This window comes from Arachis ipaensis, chromosome B2, assembly GCF_059453495.1.
Source record: "Arachis ipaensis isolate K30076 ecotype BB chromosome B2, ASM5945349v1, whole genome shotgun sequence".
NCBI classification, from domain to species: Eukaryota; Viridiplantae; Streptophyta; class Magnoliopsida; order Fabales; family Fabaceae; genus Arachis; species Arachis ipaensis.
In genome coordinates, this window is record NC_142437.1 from 69,579,037 (window position 1) to 69,604,241 (window position 25,205).

The 25,205-nt window shown below is 38.3% G+C and overlaps 1 protein-coding gene across 1 annotated transcript; it reads right to left on the minus strand.

The window, feature by feature from the left end:
- Positions 1 to 23,451: 23,451 nt before the first annotated feature.
- Positions 23,452 to 24,764, minus strand: LOC107627243 (uncharacterized). Its single transcript, XM_016330095.3, has 3 exons — positions 24,653 to 24,764; positions 23,861 to 23,995; positions 23,452 to 23,749 (listed from the first exon to the last, which is right to left on the minus strand). Exons 1-3 carry the CDS (start codon positions 24,692 to 24,694, stop codon positions 23,672 to 23,674), a joined length of 255 nt encoding a protein of 84 aa, XP_016185581.1. The 5' UTR covers positions 24,695 to 24,764; the 3' UTR covers positions 23,452 to 23,671.
- Between the last annotated feature and the right edge of the window lie 441 nt (positions 24,765 to 25,205).

Consider the following 25,205-nt stretch of genomic DNA (forward strand, 5'->3'; position numbering starts at 1 on the left):
CTCGAATCTTGAAGAAATAATTCTTGAAGTCCCTAAAGGACTCGTCATACATGGTAAAAACCTTATGTCCATATGCAGATCTAAAAGAAACCCACGAGGCTTTCTTTTTCGAAGAAATCTCGGGCTTAGTTAAAACAAACAAATAAGGGAAAAGAGTTTGAGAAGGGGTAACATCCAATTCTTGGCAAAGAAGCTGAAAAATCTTAATAAAACCCCAGGAGTTCGGATGAAGCTGGGACAGAGCTACATTACATGACCATAGCAAATCGGTCTCAAAGGAAGTAAAGGGAAAAGTGATGTCCAACTGGCTGAAAAAATAGTCGTAAGCATAAAAGAAAGGGCGCTCCCCTTGGGTCGGGACAGGGAAGCAAACCATCTCCTCGGAGTCAGGTGCCACCAATTCATAATTCCTCTCTTGATCTCTACTCTTGCAAAGACGGTGATGTTTTCTAAGCTCTACGCAAAATTCAGAATTGGCTAAAGAAACACACAGCAACACTAGGGATTCCAACCAATCAGACATCCCCTCGGGAACCTTAGAAGACGCCTCGACAATATTTTTTGCGAGAAGACATGGCCAACTAGTCCTACAAACAAGAAAGGAAGATTGGATTACTAAAAACATCTCGGACAAAGCCAAATCAACTCGGCCAACCTAATCTAGCACAGCACAAGCAATAAAAGGAAACCCCAAGACCTACACCAAAAAGATACAGGGGCATCCTTTGGAGGCAGGCAGGGAACAAGGATTCAGAAAAACCTACAAGATTAATGTCCCAACAAAACTCACAGCAAAGACAGAGAAAAAATCTTTTTCAAAGACGCAACATCCCTAGAAAGCTACAAATCAAACAGAATCGAAATAGCTACTTTCCAAATTCACAGTCTCAGCTTATCAGCAAACAAATAGCAAAACATATCAAGAAGAAGCCATCAAAGACACAATCTTTTTCAGAGAAATAAAAAAGAGTCGTTATCTTTTACAAAATTCATCAGCGAAGAAAGCTATCAGCAAGGCGAAAAACATCAAAGGAGCAATCTTTCGAGAAAGCAAGCAGGTTCATGTAGTTCGCAGAAGAGGAAAGACAAGCAGTATGAACCCTAGAGTACTGAAGGACCACTCCAAAAGCTAGAAAAAACCCCCCACAACAGTAAACAAGTAGGCGCACAGTGATCATACGAAAAGATTCAGATTTTCCAGCATGCACTTTAAGAGAAAAATCAAAACTTTATCAAAAACCGAAGGTAAAATGACGAAAGAGAAGGTAAAACCAACCTGGAGAAAGGAGAAAGAGCTATGAAGAAAGGAGGAAACCGGAGTAAAGAAATTTTCCCTTAAGCAAAGCAGAAGACACAGCGTTGCAGAGAAAAACGAAAAGGCAAGCTCCAGGCAAAACAGAAGAACAAAGAAAAGAGGGAAGTTACAGAAAAGAGGAAACCGTTTCGTGAGAACAAAATTCAAAAAAGCCAAGAGAAACGGAGCATTAAAACCAATTAATGAGGGTATTAAACCACTGCACATTCCCAAGGCTAGGACGCTAATACAAAAGCGCGCGCTTTCAGAGGAAACGAAAGAAGAAACGTTCCGCATTCAAAAAAGAACTCTACAAACATAAAATCGACAAAGTGCTCGAATTCAGCTTCACCAGAGAAGGATCGAAGTCCTAAAACTAAGACTCGACCTCAAAAGAAAGACCGAGCTCGAGCAGGGGCACTGTTCATACCTTGGGTCGAACTGTCCGACCCGGGATGTTCTACCAATAAGATGACCAACCTCTTCAGGTCAGGACAATCCTATCTCTTCTCAAAGAGCTCAGCCAAATCGATAGAAAAGCCCAAAAAAGGGCACAACTCGAGGAATGCGACCCAAATCCAAAGGCAGCCCAAGCCTATAGAGATAAGGGCGGTTCCCTTAAAGATAAGCTGACCTCACCAAAAGATAAGATAAAGATAACTAACTTATATTATCTAAGAAGGTCACTCTACACCATTATAAATACACCGGAGCACTCAGGTATAACTCATACTCTGATTCTACTAAAAACCTGCTTAATACCCTTGCTAACTTAAGCATCGGAGTCCCTTGTAGGTACCACCACCCTCCGGTGACAAAGGATCAGCAGCATTACCAGTTCAACAAGTCGGATGCGACTGCTCCGGCCACCACCCACAGCCGAACACGTCATCGCCGATCAGTACAGAAGATCTCGTCCGAGATCGACCTACAGTTTCAGGTAACCCTCAGAACAATACTCATGTGTTGATTAAATGTATAGACCTTATGCATTGATGTTCTTGCATATAATTGAAAATATATATATATATATAAAGAAGAGAAGAGAAGCAATAAAAGGGGACAAAATACCCCAAAGCAAGACTTAGAGACAAATCAATGCATATGTGTAATGATCAAAGGTAAATGCATGAGTATGTGAAAGAGTAAGGAATGGGTAGCTAGATTAGTTCATAATTGTGTAGGATGTTATATAAGTTAGGTGGGGAGCTTAAGTTAATCAAAGGATTCAATTTTTAGCCCACTTAGCCAAATATATAACCCGACCTTAACCCTAACCCCGTTACAACCTAACGAAAAACCTCATGATATATGTATGCATGCATAGAACAATTGTTGATTGTTAGAGGAAGAACAAATTTTGGAAGAGCATGAAGTAGGGGAGGATTGAGTGATCAACCCTGTACACCGAGCGAATAGAGTGTAAATACTTCCGGTGAGGGGTTCGAAGCTCAACTCCTTGTTCCCGGCCCTCGCGAGCGTTCTTCATTGGTACACGAAATCACAACCACACTTCTACAATTCCGCACAACTAACCAGCAAGTGCACTGGGTCGTCCAAGTAATACCTTACGTGAGTAAGGGTCGATCCCACAGAGATTGTCGGCTTGAAGCAAGCTATGGTCATCCTTGTAAATCTCAGTCAGGCAGATTCAAATGGTTATAAGGTTTTAATAATTAAAATATAAATAAAACATAAAATAAAGATAGAAGTACTTATGTAATTCAGTGGTAGGAGTTTCAGATAAGCGTATGAAGATGCTTTGTTCTTTCTGAATCTCTGCTATCCTATTGCCTTCATCCAATCATTCATACTCCTTTCTATGGCAAGCTGTATATTGGGGGATCACCATTGTCAATGGCTACCGTCCGTCCTCTCAGTGAAAATGGTCCGGCTACGGGTTACGTAGGGCTAATCATCTGTCGATTCTCACTTGTGTTGGAATAAGATCCATTGATCCTTTTGCACACTGTCACTGCACCCAACACTCATGAGTTTGAAGCTCTTCACAGTCATCCCATCCCAGATCCTACTCGGAATACCACAGACAAGGTTTAGACTTTTCGAATCTTAGGAATGCTGCCAATTGATTCTAGCTTATACCACGAAGACTCTGATCTCACGGAATGGAAGGCTCTATTGTCAGGAGAGGCAACCATGCGTCGTGAACTAGGAGGCCAAGAGATATGCATTCAAGCTCATTTTCAGGTAGAACGGAAGTGGTTGTCAGGCACGCATTCATAAGTGAGAATGGTGATGAGTGTCACTTGATCATCACATTCATCATGTTGAAGTGCGAATGGATATCTTAGAACAAGAATAAGCATGAATTGAATTAAAAAACAGTAGTACTTCGCATTGATTCATGAGGAACAGCAGAGCTCCACACCTTAATCTATGATGTGTAGAAACTCCACCGAAGAAAATACATAAGTGAAAGAAGGTCTAGGCATGGCCGAATGGCCAGCCTCCCAAAGAGGGTTCAATCATCAAAACATGATTAAAAGATGAAAATACAATAGTAAAAGGTCCTATTTATAATGAACTAGTAGCCTAGGGTTTACAGAAATAAGTAAATGAGGCAGAAATCTACTTTCGTGCTCCACTTGCTGTGTGCTTGGGCTGAGCATTGAAGCTTTCACGTGCATAGGCTTTTTCTGGAGTTAAACGCCAGCTTTGGTGCCAGTTTGGGCGTTTAACTCCAATTCTGGTGCTAGTTTGGGCATTTTATTCCAGAAATTTTAAGCTGTATTTGAACGCCTATTTGGGCCATCAAATCTCATGCAAAGTATGAACTATTATATATTACTGGAAAGCCCAGGATGTCTAACTTTCAACTCAATTGAGAGCGTGCCAATTGGGCTTCTATAGCTCCAGAAAATCCACTTCGAGTGCAGGGAGGTCAGAATCCAACAGCATCTGTAGTCTTTTTTCAGCCTCTGAATCAGATTTTTGCTCAGGTCCCTCAATTTCAGCTAGAAAATACCTGAAATCACAGAAAAACACAAAAACTCATAGTAAAGTCTAGAAGTGTGATTTTTATTCAAAAACTAATAATTATATACTAAAAACAAACTAAATCATACTAAAAACTATGTAAAAACAATGCCAAAAAGGGTATAAATTATCCGTTCATCACAACACCAAACTTAAATTGTTGCTTGTCCCCAAGCAACTGAAAACAAAATAGGATAAAAAGAAGAGAATATATAATGAATTCCAAACTTATCAATGAACTTAGTTCCAATTAGATGAGCGGGACTTGTAGCGTCTTTACTTCTGAACAGTTTTGGCATCTCACTTTATCCTTTGAAGTTCAGAATGATTGGCATCTATAGGAAATTAGAATTCAAATAGTGTTATTGATTCTCCTATTTCAGTATGTTGATTCTTGAACACAGCTACTTAATGAGTCTTGGTCATGACCCTAAGCATTTTGTTTTCCAGTATTACCACCGGATACATAAATGCCACAGACACATAATTGGGTGAACCTTTTCGGATTGTGACTCAGCTTTGCTAGAGTCCCCAATTAGAGGTGCTCAGAGCTCTTAAGCACACTCTTTTTTCTTTGGACCACGACTTTAACCGCTCAGTCTCAAGCTTTTCAATTGACACCTTCACGCTACAAGCACATGGTTAGGGACAGCTTGGTTTAGCCTCTTAGGCCAGGATTTTATTCCTTTAGGCCCTCCTATCCATTAATGCTCAAAGCCTTGGATCCTTTTTATTTTACCCTTGCCTTTTGGTTTAAAGGGCTATTGACTTTTTCTGCTTGCTTTTTCTTTTTCTTTATTTATTTATTTTTTTTGCCAATTTTTTTCTTTCTGCAAGCTTTTCACTGCTTTTTCTTGCTTCAAGAATCAATTTTATGATTTTTTCAGATTATCAATAACATTTCTCCTTTTTCATCATTCTTTCAAGAGCCAACAATTTTAACATTCCTAAACAACAAATTCAAAAATATGCACTGTTCAAGCATTCATTTAGAAAACAAAAGGTATTGCCACCACATCAAAATAATTAAACTAATTTCAAGATAGAATTCGAAACCATGTACTTCTTGTTCTTTTGCAATTAAAAACATTTTTCATTTAAGAAAGGTGATGGATTCATAGGACATTCATAGCTTTAAGGCATAGATACTAGACACTAATGATCATGTAATAAAGACACAAAAGTAGGCAAAACATAAAGCATAATTTTTCGAAAAACAGAAAAATAAGAGCAAGGAAATTAAAGAACGGGTGCACCTTAGTGATGGCGGCTAGTTCTTCCTCTTGAAGCTCCAATGGAACGCTTGAGCTCCTCTATGTCTCTTCCTTGCCTTTGTTGCTCTTCCCTCATGGCTATTTGATCCTCTCTAATTTCATGGAGAATAATGGAGTGCTCTTGGTGCTCCATTCTTAGTTGTTCCATGTTGGAACTCAGTTCTCCTAAAGAGGTGTTGATTTGCCCCCAATAGTTTTGTGGAGGAAAATGCATCCCTTGAGGCATCTCAGGGATTTCTTGATGAGGAACTTCTTCATACTCTTGTTGAGGTCCATGAGTGGGCTCTCTTTTTTGCTCCATTCTCTTTTTAGTGATGGGCTTGTCCTCTTCAATGAGGATGTCTTCTCCTATGACAACTCCAGCTAAATTGCATAGGTGACAGATGAGATGAGGGAAGGCTAACCTTGCCAAAGTGGAGGTTTTGTCAGCCACTTTGTAGAGTTCTAGAGATATGACCTCATGAACTTCTACTTCCTCTCTAATCATGATGCTATGGATCATGATAGCCCGATCTATAGTCACTTCGGATCGGTTGCTAGTAGGAATGATGGAGCGTTGGATGAATTCCAACCATCCTCTAGCCACGGGTTTAAGGTCTTGCCTTCTCAATTGAACTGGCTTGCCTTTGGAGTCTTTTTTCCACTGAGCTCCTTCCACACATATGTCCATGAGGACTTAGTCCAACCTTTGATCAAAGTTGACCCTTCTAGTGTAGGGGCGTGCATCTCCTTGCATCATTGGCAAGTTGAATGCCAACCTTACATTTTCTGGATTGAAATCTAAGTATTTCTCCCGAACCATTGTAAGCCAATTCTTTGGGTTCGGGTTCACACTTTGATCATGGTTTTTGGTGACCCATGCATTAGCATAGAACTCTTGAACCATTAAGATTCCGACTTGTTGAATGGGGTTGGTGAGAACTTCCCAACCTCTTTTTCGAATCTCATGTCGGATCTCCGGATACTCATTTTTTTTTTAGCATGAAAGGGACCTCAGGGATCACCTTCTTCTTGGCCACAACTTCATAGAAGTGGTCTTGATGGACCTTTGAGATGAATCTCTCCATCTCCCATGACTCAGAGGTGAAAGCTTTTGCCTTCCCTCTCCTCTTTCTAGAGGTTTCTCTGGCCTTAGGTGCCATAAATGGTTATGGAAAAATAAAAAGCAATGCTTTTACCACACCAAACTTAGAAGGTTTGCTCGTTCTTGAGCAAAAGAAGAAAGAAGGGAGTAGAAGAAGAAGAAAGTGGAAGAGATGGAGAGGTATGAGTGGTTCGGCCAAGGGGAGAAAACAAGTGTGTATGATGTGTGAGAATGAATGAGGGATGAGGGATTTATATAGGAGTGGAGAGAGGGGTAGGGTTCGTGTATTATGGGTTGGGTTTGGAAGGGAAAGGATTTGAATTTGAATTGTGAGGAGGTGATTGGTGAAGAGGTAATGGGGAAGAGAAATAGAGGTGATTGGTGAGGGGTATTTGGGGAAGGGTGTTGTGGGAAGGTTTGAAGAAGAGAGAGAGAGAGTTGAGGTAGGTGGGGATCCTGTGGGGTCCACAGTTCCTGAGGTGTCAAGGCTTTCTCATCCCTGCACCATTTTGGCATGTAAACGCCCCTTGGAGTGCCAATCCTGGCGTTAAACGCCAACTTTTCTTCCTTTTCTGGCGTTAAACGCCAGTCTGGTGCCCTTTTCTGGCATTAAACACCCAGAATGGTGCCAGACTAGGCGTTTAATGCCCATTCTGCTACCCTTACTGGCGTTTAAACGCCAGTAAGCTCCTCCTCCCGGGTATGCTATTTTTAATGCTGTTTTTGATTTTGCTTTGATTTTTGCAGTTATTTTTGTGATTCCACATGATCATCAACCTAAGGAAAACATAAAATAACAATGAAAATTTAACATAGATAAGTAAAAATTGGGTTGCCTCCCAACAAGCGCTTATTTAATGTAAGTAGCTTGACAGTGGGCTCTCATGGAGCCTCACAGATACTCAGAGCCTGATGATGGCCTCCCAACACCAAATTTAGAGTTTGAATGTGGGGGCTCTGTTTGACTCTGCATTGAGAGAGGCTTGTCATTCTTCTTCTCCATTTGTACAGAAGGAGATTCTTTAGCTTTAAACACAAGGTAGTCCTCATTCACTTGAAGGACCAACTCTCCTCTATCAACATCAACCACAGCTTTTGCTGTGGCTAGGAAGGGTCTGCCAAGGATGATGGATTCATCCTTACTCTTCCCAGTGTCCAGGATTATGAAGTCAGTAGGGATGTAAAGACCTTCAACCTTTACCACGACATCCTCTACAAGTCCATAAGCCTGTTTCCTTGAATTGTCTGCCATCTCTAGTGAGATTCTTGCAGCTTGTACCTCAAGGATCCCTAGTTTCTCCATTACAAAGAGGGGCATGAGGTTTATACTTGACCCAAGGTCACACAGAGCCTTCTCAAAGGTCATGGTGCCTATGGTACAAGGTATTAAGAACTTCCCAAGATCCGGTTTCTTCTGAGGTAATGTCTGCCTAATCAAGTCATTCAGTTCATTTGTGAGCAAGGGGGTTCATCCTCCCTAGTCTCATTACCAAATAACTTGGCATTCAGCTTCATGATTGCACCAAGGTATTTAGCAACTTGCTCTTCAGTAATATCTTCATCCTCTTCAGAGGAAGAATACTCATCAGAGCTCATGAATGGCAAAAGTATGTTCAATGGAATCTCTATGGTCTCTGTATGAGCCTCAGGTTCCTTTGGTTCCTCATTAGGGAACTCCTTGGAGGCTAGTGGACATCCATTGAGGTCTTCCTCATTGGAAATCACTGCCTTTTCTTCCTCTCCAGGTTCGGCCATGTTGGACGTGTAGATAGCCTTGCACTCTCTCTTTGGATTCTCTTCTGTATTGCTTGGGAGAGTACTAGGAGGGAGTTCAGTAATTCTCTTACTCAGCTGACCCACTTGTGCCTCCAAATTTATAATGGAGGATCTTGTTTCATTCATAAAACTTAGTGTGGTCTTAGATAGATCAGAGACTATGGTTGCTAAGCCAGAATGGTTCTGCTCAGAATTCTCTGTCTGTTGCTGAGAAGATGATGGAAAAGGTTTGCTATTGCTAAACCTATTTTTTCCACCATTATTATTGTTGAAGCCTTGTTAAGGCTTCTGTTGGTCCTTCCATGAGAGATTTGGATGATTTCTCCATGAAGGATTATAGGTGTTTCCATAGGGTTCTCCCATGTAATTCACCTCTTCCATTGCAGGGTTCTCAGGGTCATAGGCTTCTTCTTTAGAGGAAGCTTCCTTAGTACTTCCTGATGCAGCTTGCATTCCAGACAGACTCTGAGAAATCATATTGACTTGCTGAGTCAATATTTTGTTCTGAGCCAATATTGCATTCAGAGTATCAATCTCAAGAACTCCTTTCTTCTGAGTTGTCCCATTGTTCATAGGATTTCTTTTAGAAGCGTACATGAACTGGTTATTTGCAACTATTTCAATAAGTTCCTGGGCTTCTTCAGGCGTCTTCTTCAGATGAAGAGATCCACCAATAGAGTTGTCCAATGACATCTTGGACAGTTCAGACAGACCATCATAGAATATGTATATGATTCTCCATTCTGAAAGCATGCCAGAAGGACACCTTCTGATCAACTGCTTGTATCTTTCCCAAGCTTCATAGAGGGATTCGCGTTCCTTCTGTTTGAAGGTCTGGACTTCCACTCTAAGCTTACTCAATTTTTGAGGTGGAAAGAACTTTGCCAAGAAGGCATTGACCAGCTTTTCCCAAGAGTTTTGACTTTCTTTAGGTTGTGAGTCCAACCATGTCCTAGCTTTGTCTCTTATAGCAAAAGGAAAGAGCATAAGTCTGTAGACCTCAGGGTCAATCCCATGGGTCTTAACAGTGTCACAGATTTGTAAGAATTTAGCTAAAAACTGATAAGGATCTTCCAATGGAAGTCCATGATACTTGCAATTCTACTGCATTAGAGAAACTAATTGAGGCTGAAGCTCAAAGTTGTTTGCTCCAATTACAGGAATTGAGATGCTCCTTCCACAGAAGTCAGAAGAGGGTGCAATGAAGTCACCAAGCATCTTCCTTGCATTGTTGGCATTGTTGTTATTTTCGGCTGCCATGTCTTCTTCCTTTTCAAAAATTTCTGTTAGGTCCTCTCCAGAGAGTTGTGCTTTAACTTCTCTTAGCTTTCTCTTCAAGGTCCTTTCAGGTTCAGGATCAGCTTCAACAAGAATGCCCTTGTCCTTCTTCCTGCTCATAAGAAAGAGAAGAGAACAAGAAAGTATGGAATCCTCTATGTCACAGTATAGAGATTCCTTGAGGTGTCAGAGGAAAACAGGAATAAAGGGATGAGGTAGATAGATAAGAATTCGAACATATGAAGAAAGAGAGAGAGTCCGAATTGCTAATTGAGGAGGAGTGTTAGTCCTTAAATAGAAGAAGGTGAGGAAAACAAATTTTTAAATAAAACTAAAAATTTTAAAAAAAATATTTGAAAAAGTGGTTGATGGTTTTTCGAAAAATAAAAGTGAGAAAGTGGTTAGGTGATTTTGAAGAATATTTTGAAATCAGTAATCAAAAAGATATGATTGAAAATTATTTTGAGAAAGATGTGATTGAGAGAATATGATTGAGAAGATATGATTGACAAAATTTTAAAAAAAATTAAATTAATGATATGATTGAGAAGATATAATTGGAAATTAATGACTTGGCTAACAAGAAATTTAAGAGATATGATTCTAAAATTCAAATATTGAACCTTTCTTAACAAGGAAGTAACAAACTTGAAATTTTTGAATCAAATCATTAATTGGTAGCCAGGATTTTCGAAAATAGTGAGAGAAAAATAGAAAAAGATTTGATTTTGAAAAAGATATGATTTGAAAAAGATATGATTTGAAAAATTATGAAGATTTGAAAAAAATTTGAATTAAAAAAAAACTAACTTACCTCCCTTGTGTTGTCCTGGTGTTAAACGCCCAGAATGGTATCCATTCTGGCGTTTAACACCCAAAATACTACCCTTTTGGGCATTTAACGCCCAGCCAGGTACCCTGGCTGGCGTTTAGATGCCAGAATTCCTTCCTCACTAGGCGTTTTGAACAACCAACTTTTTCTCTGCAATTCCTCTGCTGCATGTTCTGAATCTTCAATTCTCTGTATTATTGACTTGAAAAGACATGATTTTGAATTTTTTTTTTTGAATTTTTAATGATGAGAAAGAACAACATCAAAATGAAACTAATCATGAAAAACTAAGATCAAATAAACAATGCATGCAAGATACCAAACTTAGAAATTTTCATATTAGAGATACTAACAAATTGAGAATGCACATGAGAAACAACAAAAGAAAACACATAACAAGAGAATTTAAAGATCAGACCCAAGAAGATCATCAAGAACAACTTGAAGATCAATGAAGAACATAATGCATATATTTTGGAAGAATGCAAGACAATTAAAAATATGTAAAACACCAAACATAAAAGGTGACACTAGACTCAAACAAGAAACACAAATTATTTTTTGATTTTCATGGTTTTATTAAAATATTATTATTTTTTTTCAAAAATTATTTGGAAAAAAGAAAAATAAGGGTTTCAAAATTTTTAATAAGAATTCCAGGAATCATGCAATGTTAGTCTAAAGCTTCAGTCTAAAAAGATTAGACATGGCTAGCCAAGCTTCAGCAGGACATTGCATACAACAACCAAATTGATAGGAATCAAAAAGGCTCCTGTGATGATAAAAGCATCATCTGAAACTCTAGAATTCATTCTTAAAAATTCTGAAGGCAAAGAATAATTTATTATTTTTTTTGAAAAAATTTTTTTCGAAAATAAAAAGAATAAAAAAACAAAATGCTTAAAATTAAAATGAAATTACCTAATCTGAGCAACAAGATGAACTGTCAGTTGTCCAAACTCGAACAATCCCCGGCAACAGCGCCAAAAACTTGGTGCACAAAATCACAATCACACTTCTGTAATTCCGCACAACTAACCAACAAGTGCACTGGGTCGTCCAAGTAATACCTTACGTGAGTAAGGGTCGATCCCATGGAGATTGTCGGCTTAAAGCAAGCTATGGTCATCCTTGTAAATCTCAATCAGGCAGATTCAAATGGTTATGAGGTTTTGATAATTAAAATATAAATAAAATATAAAATAAAGATAGAAGTATTTATGTAATTCATTGGTAGGAGTTTCAGATAAGCGTTTGAAGATGCTTTGTTCCTTCTAAATCTCTGCTTTCCTATTGCCTTCATCTAATCATTCATACTCCTTTCTATGGCAAGCTGTATGTTGGGGGATCACCGTTGTCAATGGCTACTGTACGTCCTCTCAGTGAAAATGATCCGGCTACGGGTTACGTAGGGCTAATCATCTATCGGTTCTCACCTGTATTGGAATAAGATCCATTGATCCTTTTGTACACTGTCATTGCACCCAAATTCATGAGTTTGAAGCTCATCACAGTCATCCCATCCCAGATCCTACTCGGAATACCACAGACAAGGTTTAGACTTTCCAGATCTCAAGAATGCTGCCAATTGATTCTAGCTTATACCACGAAGACTCTGATCTCATGGAATGGAAGGCTCTGTTGTCAGGAGAGGCAACCATGCATCGTGAACCAGGAGGTCAAGAGATATGCATTCAAGCTCATTTTCAGGTAGAACGGAAGTAGTTGTCAGGCACGCGTTCATAAGGGAGAATGGTGATGAGTGTCACTTGATCATCACATTCATCATGTTGAAGTGCGAATGGATATCTTAGAACAAGAATCAGCATGAATTGAATAGAAAAATAGTAGTACTTCGCATTGATTCATGAGGAACAGCAGAGCTCCACACTTTAATCTATGATGTGTAAAAACTCCACCGTAGAAAATACATAAGTGAAAGAAGGTCTAGGCATGGCCGAATGGCTAGCCTACCAAAGAGGGTTCAATCATCAAAACATGTTTAAAAGATGAAAATACAATAGTAAAAGGTCCTATTTATAATGAATTAGTAGCCTAGGGTTTACAGAAATAAGTAAATGATGCAGAAATCCACTTCCAGGGCCCACTTGGTGTGTGCTTGGGCTGAGCATTGAAGCTTTAATGTGCATAGGCTTTTCCTGGAGTTAAACGCCAGCTTTGGTGCCAGTTTGGGCGTTTAACTCCAATTCTAGTGCCAGTTTGGGCGTTTTACGCTAGAAATTTTAAGCTGTCTTTGTATGCCAGTTTGGGCCATCAAATCTCGGAAAAAGTATGAACTATTATATATTGCTGGAAAGCTTAGGATGTCTACTTTCCAACGCAATTTAAAGCACCCCAATTGGGTTTCTGTAACTCCAAAAAATCCACTTCGAGTGCAGGGAGGTCAGAATCCAACAGCATCTACAGTCCTTTTTCAGCCTCTGAATCAGATTTTTGCTCAGGTCCCTCAATTTCAGCCAGAAAATACCTGAAATCATAGAAAAATACACAAACTCATAGTAAAGTCCAGAAATGTAATTTTTATTCAAAAACTAATAATTATATGCTAAAAACTAACTAAATCATACTAAAAATTATGTAAAAATAATGCCAAAAAGGGTATAAATTATCCGCTCATCATTCATGCAAGCTATGCATATTTCACTTCGATAACTAGAATTGGTAGAATTCATACATTGCCCATCATCTTGCCATATGTGCATATATATGTGTGTATTCTAGGAAGATTGAATTGCTCTTGACCAAGTAGATAGTAGCATACACCCTAGTTGCATTCATGTAGGTTGATTGCATCTCATGAGTCCCACTCTCTTGTGATCCTTTGATCTTTTGCTTTCCTTTAGCATGAGGACATGCTATACTTTAAGTGTAGGGAGGTTGATAAACCCCGTTTTTAGGGTTTATCATGTATAGAATTTAAGGGTTTTTCCAATGATCTTCCGCACTTATTCATATAAAACTGCATAATTTTGTGTTCCTTTCCCAACTTTGTCTCACGGATGAAAGTATGCTTCTTTTGCATCAAAATTGATATATTATAATCCTCTTCTATTACCATTGGATACCTTTATCCGTTTGTTAAGTGGTTTCAGAAGCTATAGGGCAAAAATGGCTGAGAGGAGTGAAGGAAGCATGCATGGATGGAAGGAGCATGGAATAAAGCAAATTTTGGAACTTGGACATACGCGCGCACGCACAGTGCGCGTGCGCTTGGGTGTGTACCCCCAGGGCCAGCTGAGTGGAGCCGAGACGAGAAGCCGGCACGCTTATGTGGCTGGGCCACAAGTCATTGGACGCGCGTGCACACTATGCCCCTGCGCGCAGATCGCAGAGGACCCCATGTGCGCGTACGCGCGCAGTGTGCGTACGCGTCAAAGGCGCATGTGATTTTTTAAAGGAAAAACGTGACCAGCAATTTCAGGGGACCCCAGGCCCAGTTTTGGAGCAGAATTTTGGAGGAAAAAGCTTAAGAAGACCAAGGATTAGGAGTGCGAGGACAATTAGTCATAATTCTAGATATTTTGGGGAGTTAGTTACATTTTATTTTTAGGGAGAGAAACTCTAACTTCTCTCTAGGATTTCACTTCCTCCATTGCAATTCTCCTTTGATTCCTTGGTGAGATCCATTGCTAATTCACTTTTGTTTGGATACAAGTTGTAGATCCACTCTTCTTCTACTTTTAATTGATACTCTTTTGATTCAATCTCTTAGATCTAGATTTGTTTGACTTTGTTACCTTGAATTTGGATTAATGAATTGTGGAATTTCATTCAATTTCTTGATTGTTGATGATTGTTTGGATTAGATAGCTTTAATTCAATTTTCTTCTCTCCATCACATCATGTCTTCTATGATTGCCTACCAATTGTTTGTGATAATGACAACCCTAGCTATGGAGTAGATTTTCTTGCTTGGCTTAGGGGTTGAGTTATTGGAGACACTTGAATAGTGGATATCAATTGTAGATCATGAATTGAGGATTGCTAATTGACTTGGAGTGCACTAAAGCTAGACTTCCCTAGGGTGAGACTAGGACTTGTGACTCAAGTTAGTTACTCTCATTTGACTTTCCTCCATTGTTAGGGGGTTAACTAAGTGAAGCAACAATCAATTCTTATCATAATTGAAGGAAACTATAATGATGGAACTTCCAATACTTACCCTTAGTCAAGGCCTTTATCCTAATTAATTGTTGTTTGCTTTTGTTAGCTTGAATTCTTGCACCAACTCTCAAAACCACAAAAGATTTCCTAATCAATGATGTGCATTCTAAAGAAATTCCTAGGGAGAATGACCCGGAATCAATACTCTCGGTCATAGATTTTAGAATTGTTTGCTGCGATATTTGCGTGTTGGCTAAACTATACTCACGATTGGATTCATTGTTAATTTCTAACCAGCATAAGAATATTCGGTTCATCAACGCCCAGGCCTTCTTCCTCCTCTTCTTAGCTTCTGGAAAGTTGAACTGGTGTTGCACGCCCTGGGTTTGGCGTGCCACGCCCATTATGTGTGCTTCGACCTCCTCTCTGAAAAGTTGAACTAACGTGGCACGCCCAGCGTTTGGCGTGCCACGCCCTTCATGTGCTTGGCTCCTCTGCTTGGCGTGCCACGCCCAAAACTCAAGTGGCACGCCCAGGTCTTCTCTTAGGTGATTGGTGATGATGGTGTGCCACGCCTGGGACTCAAGTGGCACGCCCAAGTAATTTTTAAAGCTGGCGTGCCACGCCTTCGATACCAAGTGGCACGCCCATATGGTTGGCCTTGTTTCTCCCTCTCTAGAAAATATAACCAACGTGCCACGCCCAGGTGTTGGTGTGCCATGCCCATCATTTGCCTTGGTTCCAGTAGCTTGCATGCCACGCCCAGCATTCAAGTGGCACGCCCAGTTAGGAATCTTGAGCTGGCATTCCAGGCCTTCGACACCAAGTGGCACACCCAACCTTTGCTTTGGCCTTCTTTGTACCTTGGCGTGCCACGCCCAGATGCTCAAGTGGCACGCCCAAGTAAGGGTGGAAGCTTAGCGTGCCACGCCTTCGACCTCAAGTGGCACGCCCAGCCTTTTTAGCCTTCAACTTCTTCTTTGGAATTTTGTACTAGCGTGCCACGCCATGTTGCTCAAGTGGCACGCCAATTCATTTGTGTCCTTCTTAGCTTGGCGTGCCATGCCTGGGTTCTCAAGTGGCACGTCCAAGTGATTTTAAAGCTGGCGTGCCACGCCTTCGATGCTAAGTGGCACGCCATGGCTTAAGTGGTGAGTTTGGCATGCCACGCCCAACCTGGCGTGCCATGCCCCTTTGGTGGCTTTCATTGTTGCTCTCTAGAAAGTTGTACTGGTGTGCCATGCCCAACTCCTGGCGTGCCACGCTAATGCAATTTTGTGACATTTTCTCCAAGTGGCACGCCCGTTTCACAAGCCCAGCTTGTCTTTTTGGTTTCTTCCCCTTTTTATGTCTTTTTCACCTGAAACTCATCACAAACTCATTTCAAAGCAATGTACTATAATGTTCATCAAATAATGCATGAATTGCAATGATCCAATGAGATTATGCTCTGTTATGGTCCTTTTTATGCAAGAAAAAAGAGTAGATGATGCAAGTTATCAAGTACCCGGAGATCCGACGAGAAATCCAGAGGAGAGGTTGGGAAGTCCTAATCAATCCTATTTCGGAAATTGGAATCCTGATAGTGCAAGAGTTCTATGCTAATGAATGGGTCACAAGAAACCATGACACTAGTGTGAACCCACATCCCAAAAATTGGAGTACCATGGTCCGAGGGCGACCCTTGGATTTTAGCCCGAAAAGTGTAAGGTTGGCACTCCATTTGCCAATAATGCAAGGAGACCCACACCCTTACACTAGGAGAGTCAATTTCGATTAGAGGCTGGACCAAGTCCTTTCAGACATTTGTGTGGAAGGAGCTCAGTGGAAGAGGGATACTCAAGGCAAGCCTATCCAACTAAGAAGGCTTGACATCAAGCCTGTAGCTAGAGGGTGGTTGGAATTCATCCAACGATCTATTATCCCAACTAGCAATCGGTCAGAAGTGACCATTGACAGAGCCATCATGATTCATTGCATCATGATTGGAAGTGAGGTGGAGGTAGATGAGGTAATACCTCAAGAGTTGTACAAGAAAGCTGAAAAGCCTCCCACCTTAGCAAGGTTGGCTTTTCCCTACTTTATATGTCATCTATGCAATTAGATGCAATTAAGCTAGAATTGTCATAGAAGGAGACATCCCTATTGAGGAGGACAAGCCCATCACTAAAAGAAGGATGGAGCAAACAAGAGAGCCTACACATGCACCTCAACAAGAGCGTGAGGAGCTGCCTCAACAAGAAATCCCTGAGATGCCTCAAGGATTCATTTTCCTCTCCAAGGCTACTGTGACCAATTGTACACTTCTCTAGGAGAATTAAGCTCCAACATGGACCAACTACGGATGGGACATCAAGAGCACTCTACCATCCTCTATGAAATAAGAGAAGATCAAAGGGCCATGAGAGAAGATCAAAGAGTTATAAGAGAAGAACAACAGAGGTAGGGGCGTGACATAGAAGAAATCAAGCACTCCATTGGATCCTTCAGAAGGAGTAGTAGCCGTCATCACTAAGGTGGATTCGTTCCCTTAATCTCTTGTTGCCTATGTTATTTTTTTGTTTTCCATGTATTTTATCTTATTATCTGTTTCTAGTGCATGATCATCTTTATTTTATGTCTTAAAGCTATGAAATATTCCATGCATCTCTCACCTTGCTTAAAAGAAAATTTTAATTGAAAAAGAATAGTAAGATGCATGAATTTCAAGTTATATATTAAGAATAGTTCAATTATTCGATGTTGTGGCATTGCTTTTATTTTCTAAATGCATGAATGAACAGTGCATATTTGATGTTGGAATAAAGAATGTTGCCTCCTGAAAGAATGATGATAAAAGTGAAGTATTGTTAGTAATCTGAAAAATCCAAAAATTTATTCTTGAAGCAAGAAAAAGCAGTAATAAAAAAAAGTTATTCAAAAAAAAATAGAGAGGCAAGCAGAAAAAGCCAATAGCTCTTTAAACCAAAAGGCAAGAGCAAAAATCCAATAGCTCTTTAACCTAAAAGGCAATAGCAAGGATCCAAGGCTTTGAGCATCAAAGGTTAGGAGGGCCTAAAAGAAATATATTAGCCCAAACAGTTCAAATGAGCTACATCCCTTACTATATGCTTGTGGTGTGAAGGTGTCAAGTGAAAAGCTTAAGACTGAACAGTTAAAGTCGTGATCCAAAGCAAAGAGTGTGCTTAAGAACTCTAGACACCACTTTCTGGGGATTCTAGCAAAACTGAATCACAATCCGAAAGGGTTCACCCAGTTAAGTGTCTGTGGCGTTTATGTATCCGATGGTAATACTGGAAAATAAAGCGCTTAGGGTCACAGCCAAGACTCTAAAGAAGCTGTGTTTAAGAATAAAAAAAGAGCTAAATTAGGAGAGTCAATAATATCATCTGAATTATGAGTTCCTAAAGATGCCAATCATTCTGAGTTTCAATGGAAAGTGAGATGCTAAAACTATTCAGAAGCAAAAAGCTACTAGTCCTGCTCATCTAATTGAAACTGAGCTTTATTGAGAACTCTGAGATTTATTGTATCCTTCTCTTCTTTTTAATCCTACTTTGTTTTTGGTTGCTTCGGGACAAGCAACAGTTTAAGTTTGGTGTTCTGATGAGCGGATATTTTATATGCTTTTTGGCATCATTTTCATATAGTTTTTTTATGTTTTGTTTAAGTTTTATTATATTTTCATAGGTTTTAGTGAAAAATTTATATTTTTAGATTCTAGTTTGAGTTTGTGTGTTTTATGGTGATTTTAGGTATTTTCTGGCTGAAATTGAGGAGCTTGAGCAAAAGTCTGATTCAAAGACAGAGAAAGGACTGCAGATGCTATCAGGATCTGACCTCCGAGCACTTAAAGGAGCTTTTCTGGTGCGTTCTCAATGGGTATGGAAAGCTAACATCCAGGGCTTTCCAGAAATATATAATAGTTCATACTTTTCTTTGGAAATGAAGGCCCAAAACAGGCGTTCAACGCCAACCACCTACCCTATTCCTGGCGTTGGACGCCCAAATGGGAGCAGCTAGCGTCCAACGCCCAAAAGGGAGTCCCAAGCCAGTGTTCAATGCCCCTATGGAGTCTTAGCATGTGGAGACCCCTTTAGCTCAGCCCAAACACTCACCAAGTGGGCCTGGAAAGTGGATTTTCGTACTACTAGACTAGTTTATCTTATTTCTATAATTCTTAGTTAGCAGATTAGTATATATAGGAGAAGATCAACCATGTTTAGGATGGAGATCTCTCCAGCATATATTATTTTCGAACACTATTCTATGTATAGTATGAGTCACTAACCTTCTAAGGTTAAGGTTAGGAGCTCTGCTGATTCTCATGAATTAATAATATTACTATTCCACTTTAATCTATGCTTGATTCTATTCTAAGATGTATCTTCGTTCTTCATCATAATGGATTAGGAGTGTAACTTGACCGTCATACCAATTCCACATAGGTTCTTGCGAGTCCTTGACGGGATAGCATTGAACCACAAGCTTGATTATACATCTCTTAGACGGCTAATCCACAGCTTCGTTAGGTACTTCTCGAGACATCAGTGCAGCTGAGGTGCGGGGCGATTAGGACCTTTGTGGTATAGGCTAGAATCCAAGGAGAAGTGTTTTCTGATCCCGAAGATCCGACCTTGTCTATGGTGTTTTGAGTAGGATCACCAGGGGAACGGACTGCTAGAGCTTCACCCCCGTTAAAATTGAATGACTGCTGACCCGGCATTAATCATATACAGCCTATCATGGAATGAATATATTAGAAGATGGAGTAGATGGTAAGAAAAGTTGATCCAGAAGGAAAAAGCATCTTCGAAGCCTCAACCGCTCTCATACCATTGATTTCACACCTATCTAGTAACATTTTATTTATTGATCTGTTTTATGTATTTTCTCGTGACAATTATATTTTCTATCCGCCTAACTAAGATCTAAAGGTAACCACTGCTTTCTCAAACCAACAATCTCCGTGGGATCGACCCTCACTCACCTGAGGTATTACATGGACGACCCGGTATACTTGCCAATCTATCTGTGCGAAACGTGAAGAGTTAGTTTCATGCACCGGACATGCTATTGTTTAAGTGTGGAAAAATTGATGAATCCTTATTTGATGATAAATTTTGGCTTGAATTAAGTAGATTTCATCACATAAACCCACATTTGTTCACTTGAGTAGCATAGTTTTGTGATTTTCCTCTAAATTGTACCTAAATGTAAAAAAATGCTTTTTAGACTTCAAAATTGTTAATTTTAATTCCCTTAAATTCTATACATTGATATATTTGTTAAGTGATTCCAGGTTTAGAAATCACCGATGGATTGGAAGAAGCGAAAAAAGAACCATGCAAGAGTGGAAAATCATGAATTAGTGGAGCTTGGAACTTCAATGTACCCACGTACTCACCACTATTGCCGAGTGCGCATCGCCTGATTTCATTGTCCATGTACGCGGACCTTATTTCCACATACGCAGAAATCCAAACTCGTGCCTCATTAATGGAGCATGTGATGGCAATTTCTGAAACTCTTTTGGCTCAGTTTCATGCCCAAATAGAGGAAAATAGGATGATGGGTGAAGGAGACCAACACACATACATCATTTTAGTTTTAGTTTTAACATGTTTTAGGTTAGATTTCTAGAGAGAGAAGCTCCAACTTCTCTCTAGATTTATAGGTTTTTTAGTTTAATTTCTCTCTAGTTTTAGGTTTTGATTTTATTTTTGGTTTAGTTTTCTTTATATTTTCTTGTTCTTGTATCTTGATTTATCTAGTTTCTCTTGTTAATTTCTCTATTTTGCCACTTTTAGTTTATGAAATCTCTTGTTAATTCCCTTTTCTTTAATGCAATTTAATGTTTTATATTTTCTTGTGGTTAAATTTAATTTTTGTTATTGATTCCTTGCAATTGGTAGTCTTCGATTTTATTATTCTTGCAATTTACCATGCTCTTATTTTTATGCACACCAAGTGCTTGATAAAATGTCTCTCTTAGTTTTGTGGTAGATTTTTAACACTCTTGGTTTGGTATTGAGGACTTAGGTGCCTTGATGTCATTGATGTCTAATGTAATTGGTAATTTAGGGTTGTTAGTCGGTTTTCGGATCAACTATGTCCATTTGATTTCTCCCTCCAATGTTAGAGGAAAGCTAAGTGGAATTAACTATTTGAAGTTGCCATGTTATGGTCAATGATCTAGATAGAAAACCTTAATTCTTAATCCTTACCAGGAGTGACTTTTAGCATTTATATTATCTTAGTTGTTAGCTTTACTTTCTTGCAATTTACATTTCCCGTTCAGCATTCCAAAATACCAAAAGTATCTCACAACCAATAATATGCACACTTCACTGCAATTCTTTTGATAGACGACCTAAGATCTAATACTCTCAGTATTTTTATTGGTTTGACTAAAGTGACAAAGTAATTAAACTAAATTTGACTAAGTTGCAGAAAACCAAAATTTCTGGTTTTAGTGCCCATGCACCCTATGGTGCGGATGCATGCAACAGAGTAGGTGTTGACACTCGTGCGTACGCATGAGGGTATGGGTATGCACGTCTTGCAAATTTTACAAGCTGTGCATAGATGCATACGCATGATGTCCTGTTTTTTACACAAACTTCTGTTTTTAACTATTTGAATTCCTGGCAAGCTTATAAACTTTCATAAACCCAAGTTTTGGCCAAAAATGATATTTTTTATTGTTTAACAAATCCTTTAGCCTTCCAAACCTCTATAACTACTTTTTAAAGTCTGATACCTATTTTCTAAGCATAGAAAGCAGAGTAAACCTATGAAGGAAGATTGTGAAAGGAAGTACTTGACTTAAAAGGTGTAAATGAAGTTAGAATTTGTAAGGCAAGAAGTGAATGATTGGTTTGATGAGAATGATTAAAAGTGATTGTGAGGACAACGATTATGAATGTAAAGGGTGACTCTATATTCTGTTCTATTTTTCTTGCATCATTTTCTCTCTATTTGTAAAGTGTGACGGGCACTATATTCTAAGAGTGTGGCGGGTACTATATCCCAAGAGTGTAGTGGGCACTAAATCCCAAGAGTGTGGGAGTACTTTACCTCATAAAGTGTAGCAGGCACTATATCCTAAGAGTGTGGCGAGTACTATATCGCAAGAGTGTGGAAACACTTTTTCCGAGAAATGCAGCAGGCACTATATCCCATGAGTGTGGTGGGCACTATATCCTAAGAGTGTGATGGACACTATATCCCAAGAGTGTGGATGCATGTCAGAGAGACGATATCCGGATTAGTTACCGGATGTGTCGGATTCTGGCAATATAACCGATATGTGAGCTCATGGCCACTAGGATAGGCATGCATCATATGCATTTGTATGATTTTTTTGAGTATGCATTTGTATTGGTTTGCCTAATTGCTTATCTGTGATTAATTGCTATCTGATCTGTTTGATGTAACTGCTATCTATATTTTTGTTTGTGCTTGTATCTGAGAGACCCCTCATATGGTGGAGGCACGATGAGAATTGTTCCACTAGTTATTCAGAGGTTTGAAAGAGAGAGGAGATGAAGAGTTAGTTTTGAAATGAGAATCCTTTTGGTAGATTACAGGACTTTATGGTATAGTACTGATTTTAAGTTTGATTCTGATTGTCGGAGTTCTAGGAATGGCTTTGGCTTTTCCAGAAACATATATATTATCTATGTGGGCACCTTTACCATACTGAGAACCCCCTGTTCTCATTCCATACATATATTGTTATTTTTGGATGTAGGACGCAAGGCACCTCACTGAGCATTCTGGAGACACTTTGGAAGTGAAGAACTCTTTTGGGACTTAGTGTTTGTATTTTATTTATGTATATATTGTAAATAGATTCTCTGAATTTATATATTTTATTTTATCCGTCTTAGAGGCTGACTTGGAGAAACAGGTGTTGTCTTATGTTTTGAGACTTTTGGGATGTATATGTATTTATTTATACTCCAGTCGGCCTTAGCTTCACATGTCGCATCTGGAGTATGATATTTTATATCTTTCTGCGTGTGTGATGCGCTTTTCTTTTACCGCTTTGTTTACCTTCTTTCTGAAGGCTAGTAGTTTTGACCTTTTCATATATATATATATATATATATATATATATATATATATATGTATTTTTATTTTTAGAGGTCGTAATACCTTACCAACACTGTTTTATGACTTAAGCGTAAAGTTTTGTGTGTTAGGATGTTACAAGTAACACATTACTTTTAGTACGATCATGACGTGTTGGAAGTTGGGTCGTTACATAAAGTACTAAAATAATACCTACCAGAAAGTTTATATCTCTGCAAAAAATATACCCAAAAGATATACGAACGAGAATAATAAATAAGTCTTCGAAAAGTTTAAAAAGATGACAAAAGTAACAACAATGTTTTTTTTATAACTCGCAAACAATTTTCTATTTGACAAACAATTTGTGTATCTAATATAAATTTTTGTAAAAGTATTTAGATTATTATTTAAAAGGTGCATGTTAAAAATTAGAACAAAATTTGATCATTTAAAAAATAGACTAAAATTTTCATAGCATAAAATCATGAAATTTTTCAGATGAAATATTTTATTTTCTTAATTAAGTTTGCAAAAATTATATTGCATCAAATTCTATTCTATCAAGTCTTTGCTAAAGATTTATCTATCATGTGTAACTTTTAAAATTATTTTTATGAGCTGCATGAAATTTCGATTACTATTAGTTTACCGTGTACAATGGGATCAACAAACACATGGAGTGTAAAAAACTTCTATTACATCGGCCGTGATGCGTATGTATGACTCAAGAAAAAAAAAAAGAAGTAGCATATTTCCTTACAACTGAAATTGGCATTCTTTTACATACACCATAATAATATAAAATACTTATTTTGCCCATCCCAAACAACTAGGAAAAGAAATACTCTCTACAAAATAATTATTTTATAGAAGTGTCTTTCATTAGGAAGAAAAAGAAACTTTCAAAAATAGATCAAATTACGGTTCGTTCAATTTTTGTCCATCCCAAGGGTATGCTTGACGGTGTCTACAGCACCTTGAGCCATGTTCTTCACTTGCTCCCCAGTCTGTAGCCAGAAGATATAGTTCAAATAATTAAGCCGTTCTAACAATTGCAACCGTGACATAAACAACAATTTATAATCATGTTCTCTGTGAATTTAGAATTTCATAACAACCTGTTGGAGGAAACCAGCAGCTTCCTCTTTATTTTCTTCACGAGCTTGTCCTGTGGTGTTGTAAGCCGCTTGAGCCTTATCTGCTGCTGCTGAGGCTGAATCCTTAGCAGCTTGAAAGCTTGCTTCAGTTTGGGCCTGATCAAATCAAACGAAGGATTAAATTCTTTCTTGATTCTTGAAGAGAGCAATAACAATAGATTTCTTAGGCCAAATAGAGAATTAAGACATAGACACATAAACACAAAATCATGTTTAGTAAATAATGAGACAAGGATAAAAATATTGTATCCTGAGATATTGAATTAGTGTATTTTATATACTTTTTATCAAAAAAGACATAAAGATATTGGGAGAAGACAATTTATTTTTTTATTATCACTATTAATTTATCATAATTATATTTTTTATCATTTTTTTAATTATGTGTAAAAGAAAAAATAGACATACATTAAATCTTTAATTGTTTATTATATTTTATATTCAATTTATTATAAAATAAAATATAAACAAATTAATTTTTGTATCTTTATTTTTTGTGTTTTATCTCATTCTATTTTTAAAATTAAATGTAGTCTTACTGTTAAATATTTTTTGTTCTTGCTTGGATTCAACCAATTCCTTAGGCTATGAGGCCAAGATATTTGCCAACCTAACCAATCTTATGTTGGTTAATGAAAGATAAATTAACAAGAACATGTCCTTCCAAATTCAAAAATATGGAATAACATATAGCACTAAAACGTGTAAAAGTTGAAAATTGAAAAAAATAAAAAATAAAAAATGAATTTTTACCTTAGCTTGGCCTGCATTGTAGCTTTGTTGGGCACTTGACATGATTTGTTTCCTTACTTGAAAAACAACAAAGGATGTAAGAAAACTTGATGAAGGTTACTTTGTGTTATCGGTAGTTTTTGCTACTATTGAAATCGTTCTATAAGGTATTTATAGTGTTTTGGTACCTTGCTCTTCGTTTAGTTTATGAGATCAGAGGAAATGCACAAATGTAGAATCCTTTCTCGTCAATGATGAGCGCATTTTTCGCCATAGGCCTTCTGCTCTCCACAAGAGAAAAACTAACGCATTCAAAGATTTGGTGAATAAATTCCCATCCATATATCCATGATTTCAGAGATGATAAATAATGTAGATTTTATAAAACCACAAACTATTAGTAAGTGTACCGAATTGTATCAAATCTATTCTATTATATAAAAATTGGGTTTGTGCACTTAATGATGGAGCTGACGTGGCATGTTTCTGAGAGTGTTTCCGAATTTATTTCTTTTAACTCATTAAATACAAGTTATTACGATAAACTAACTATATTAATTAATTGATTTGATTA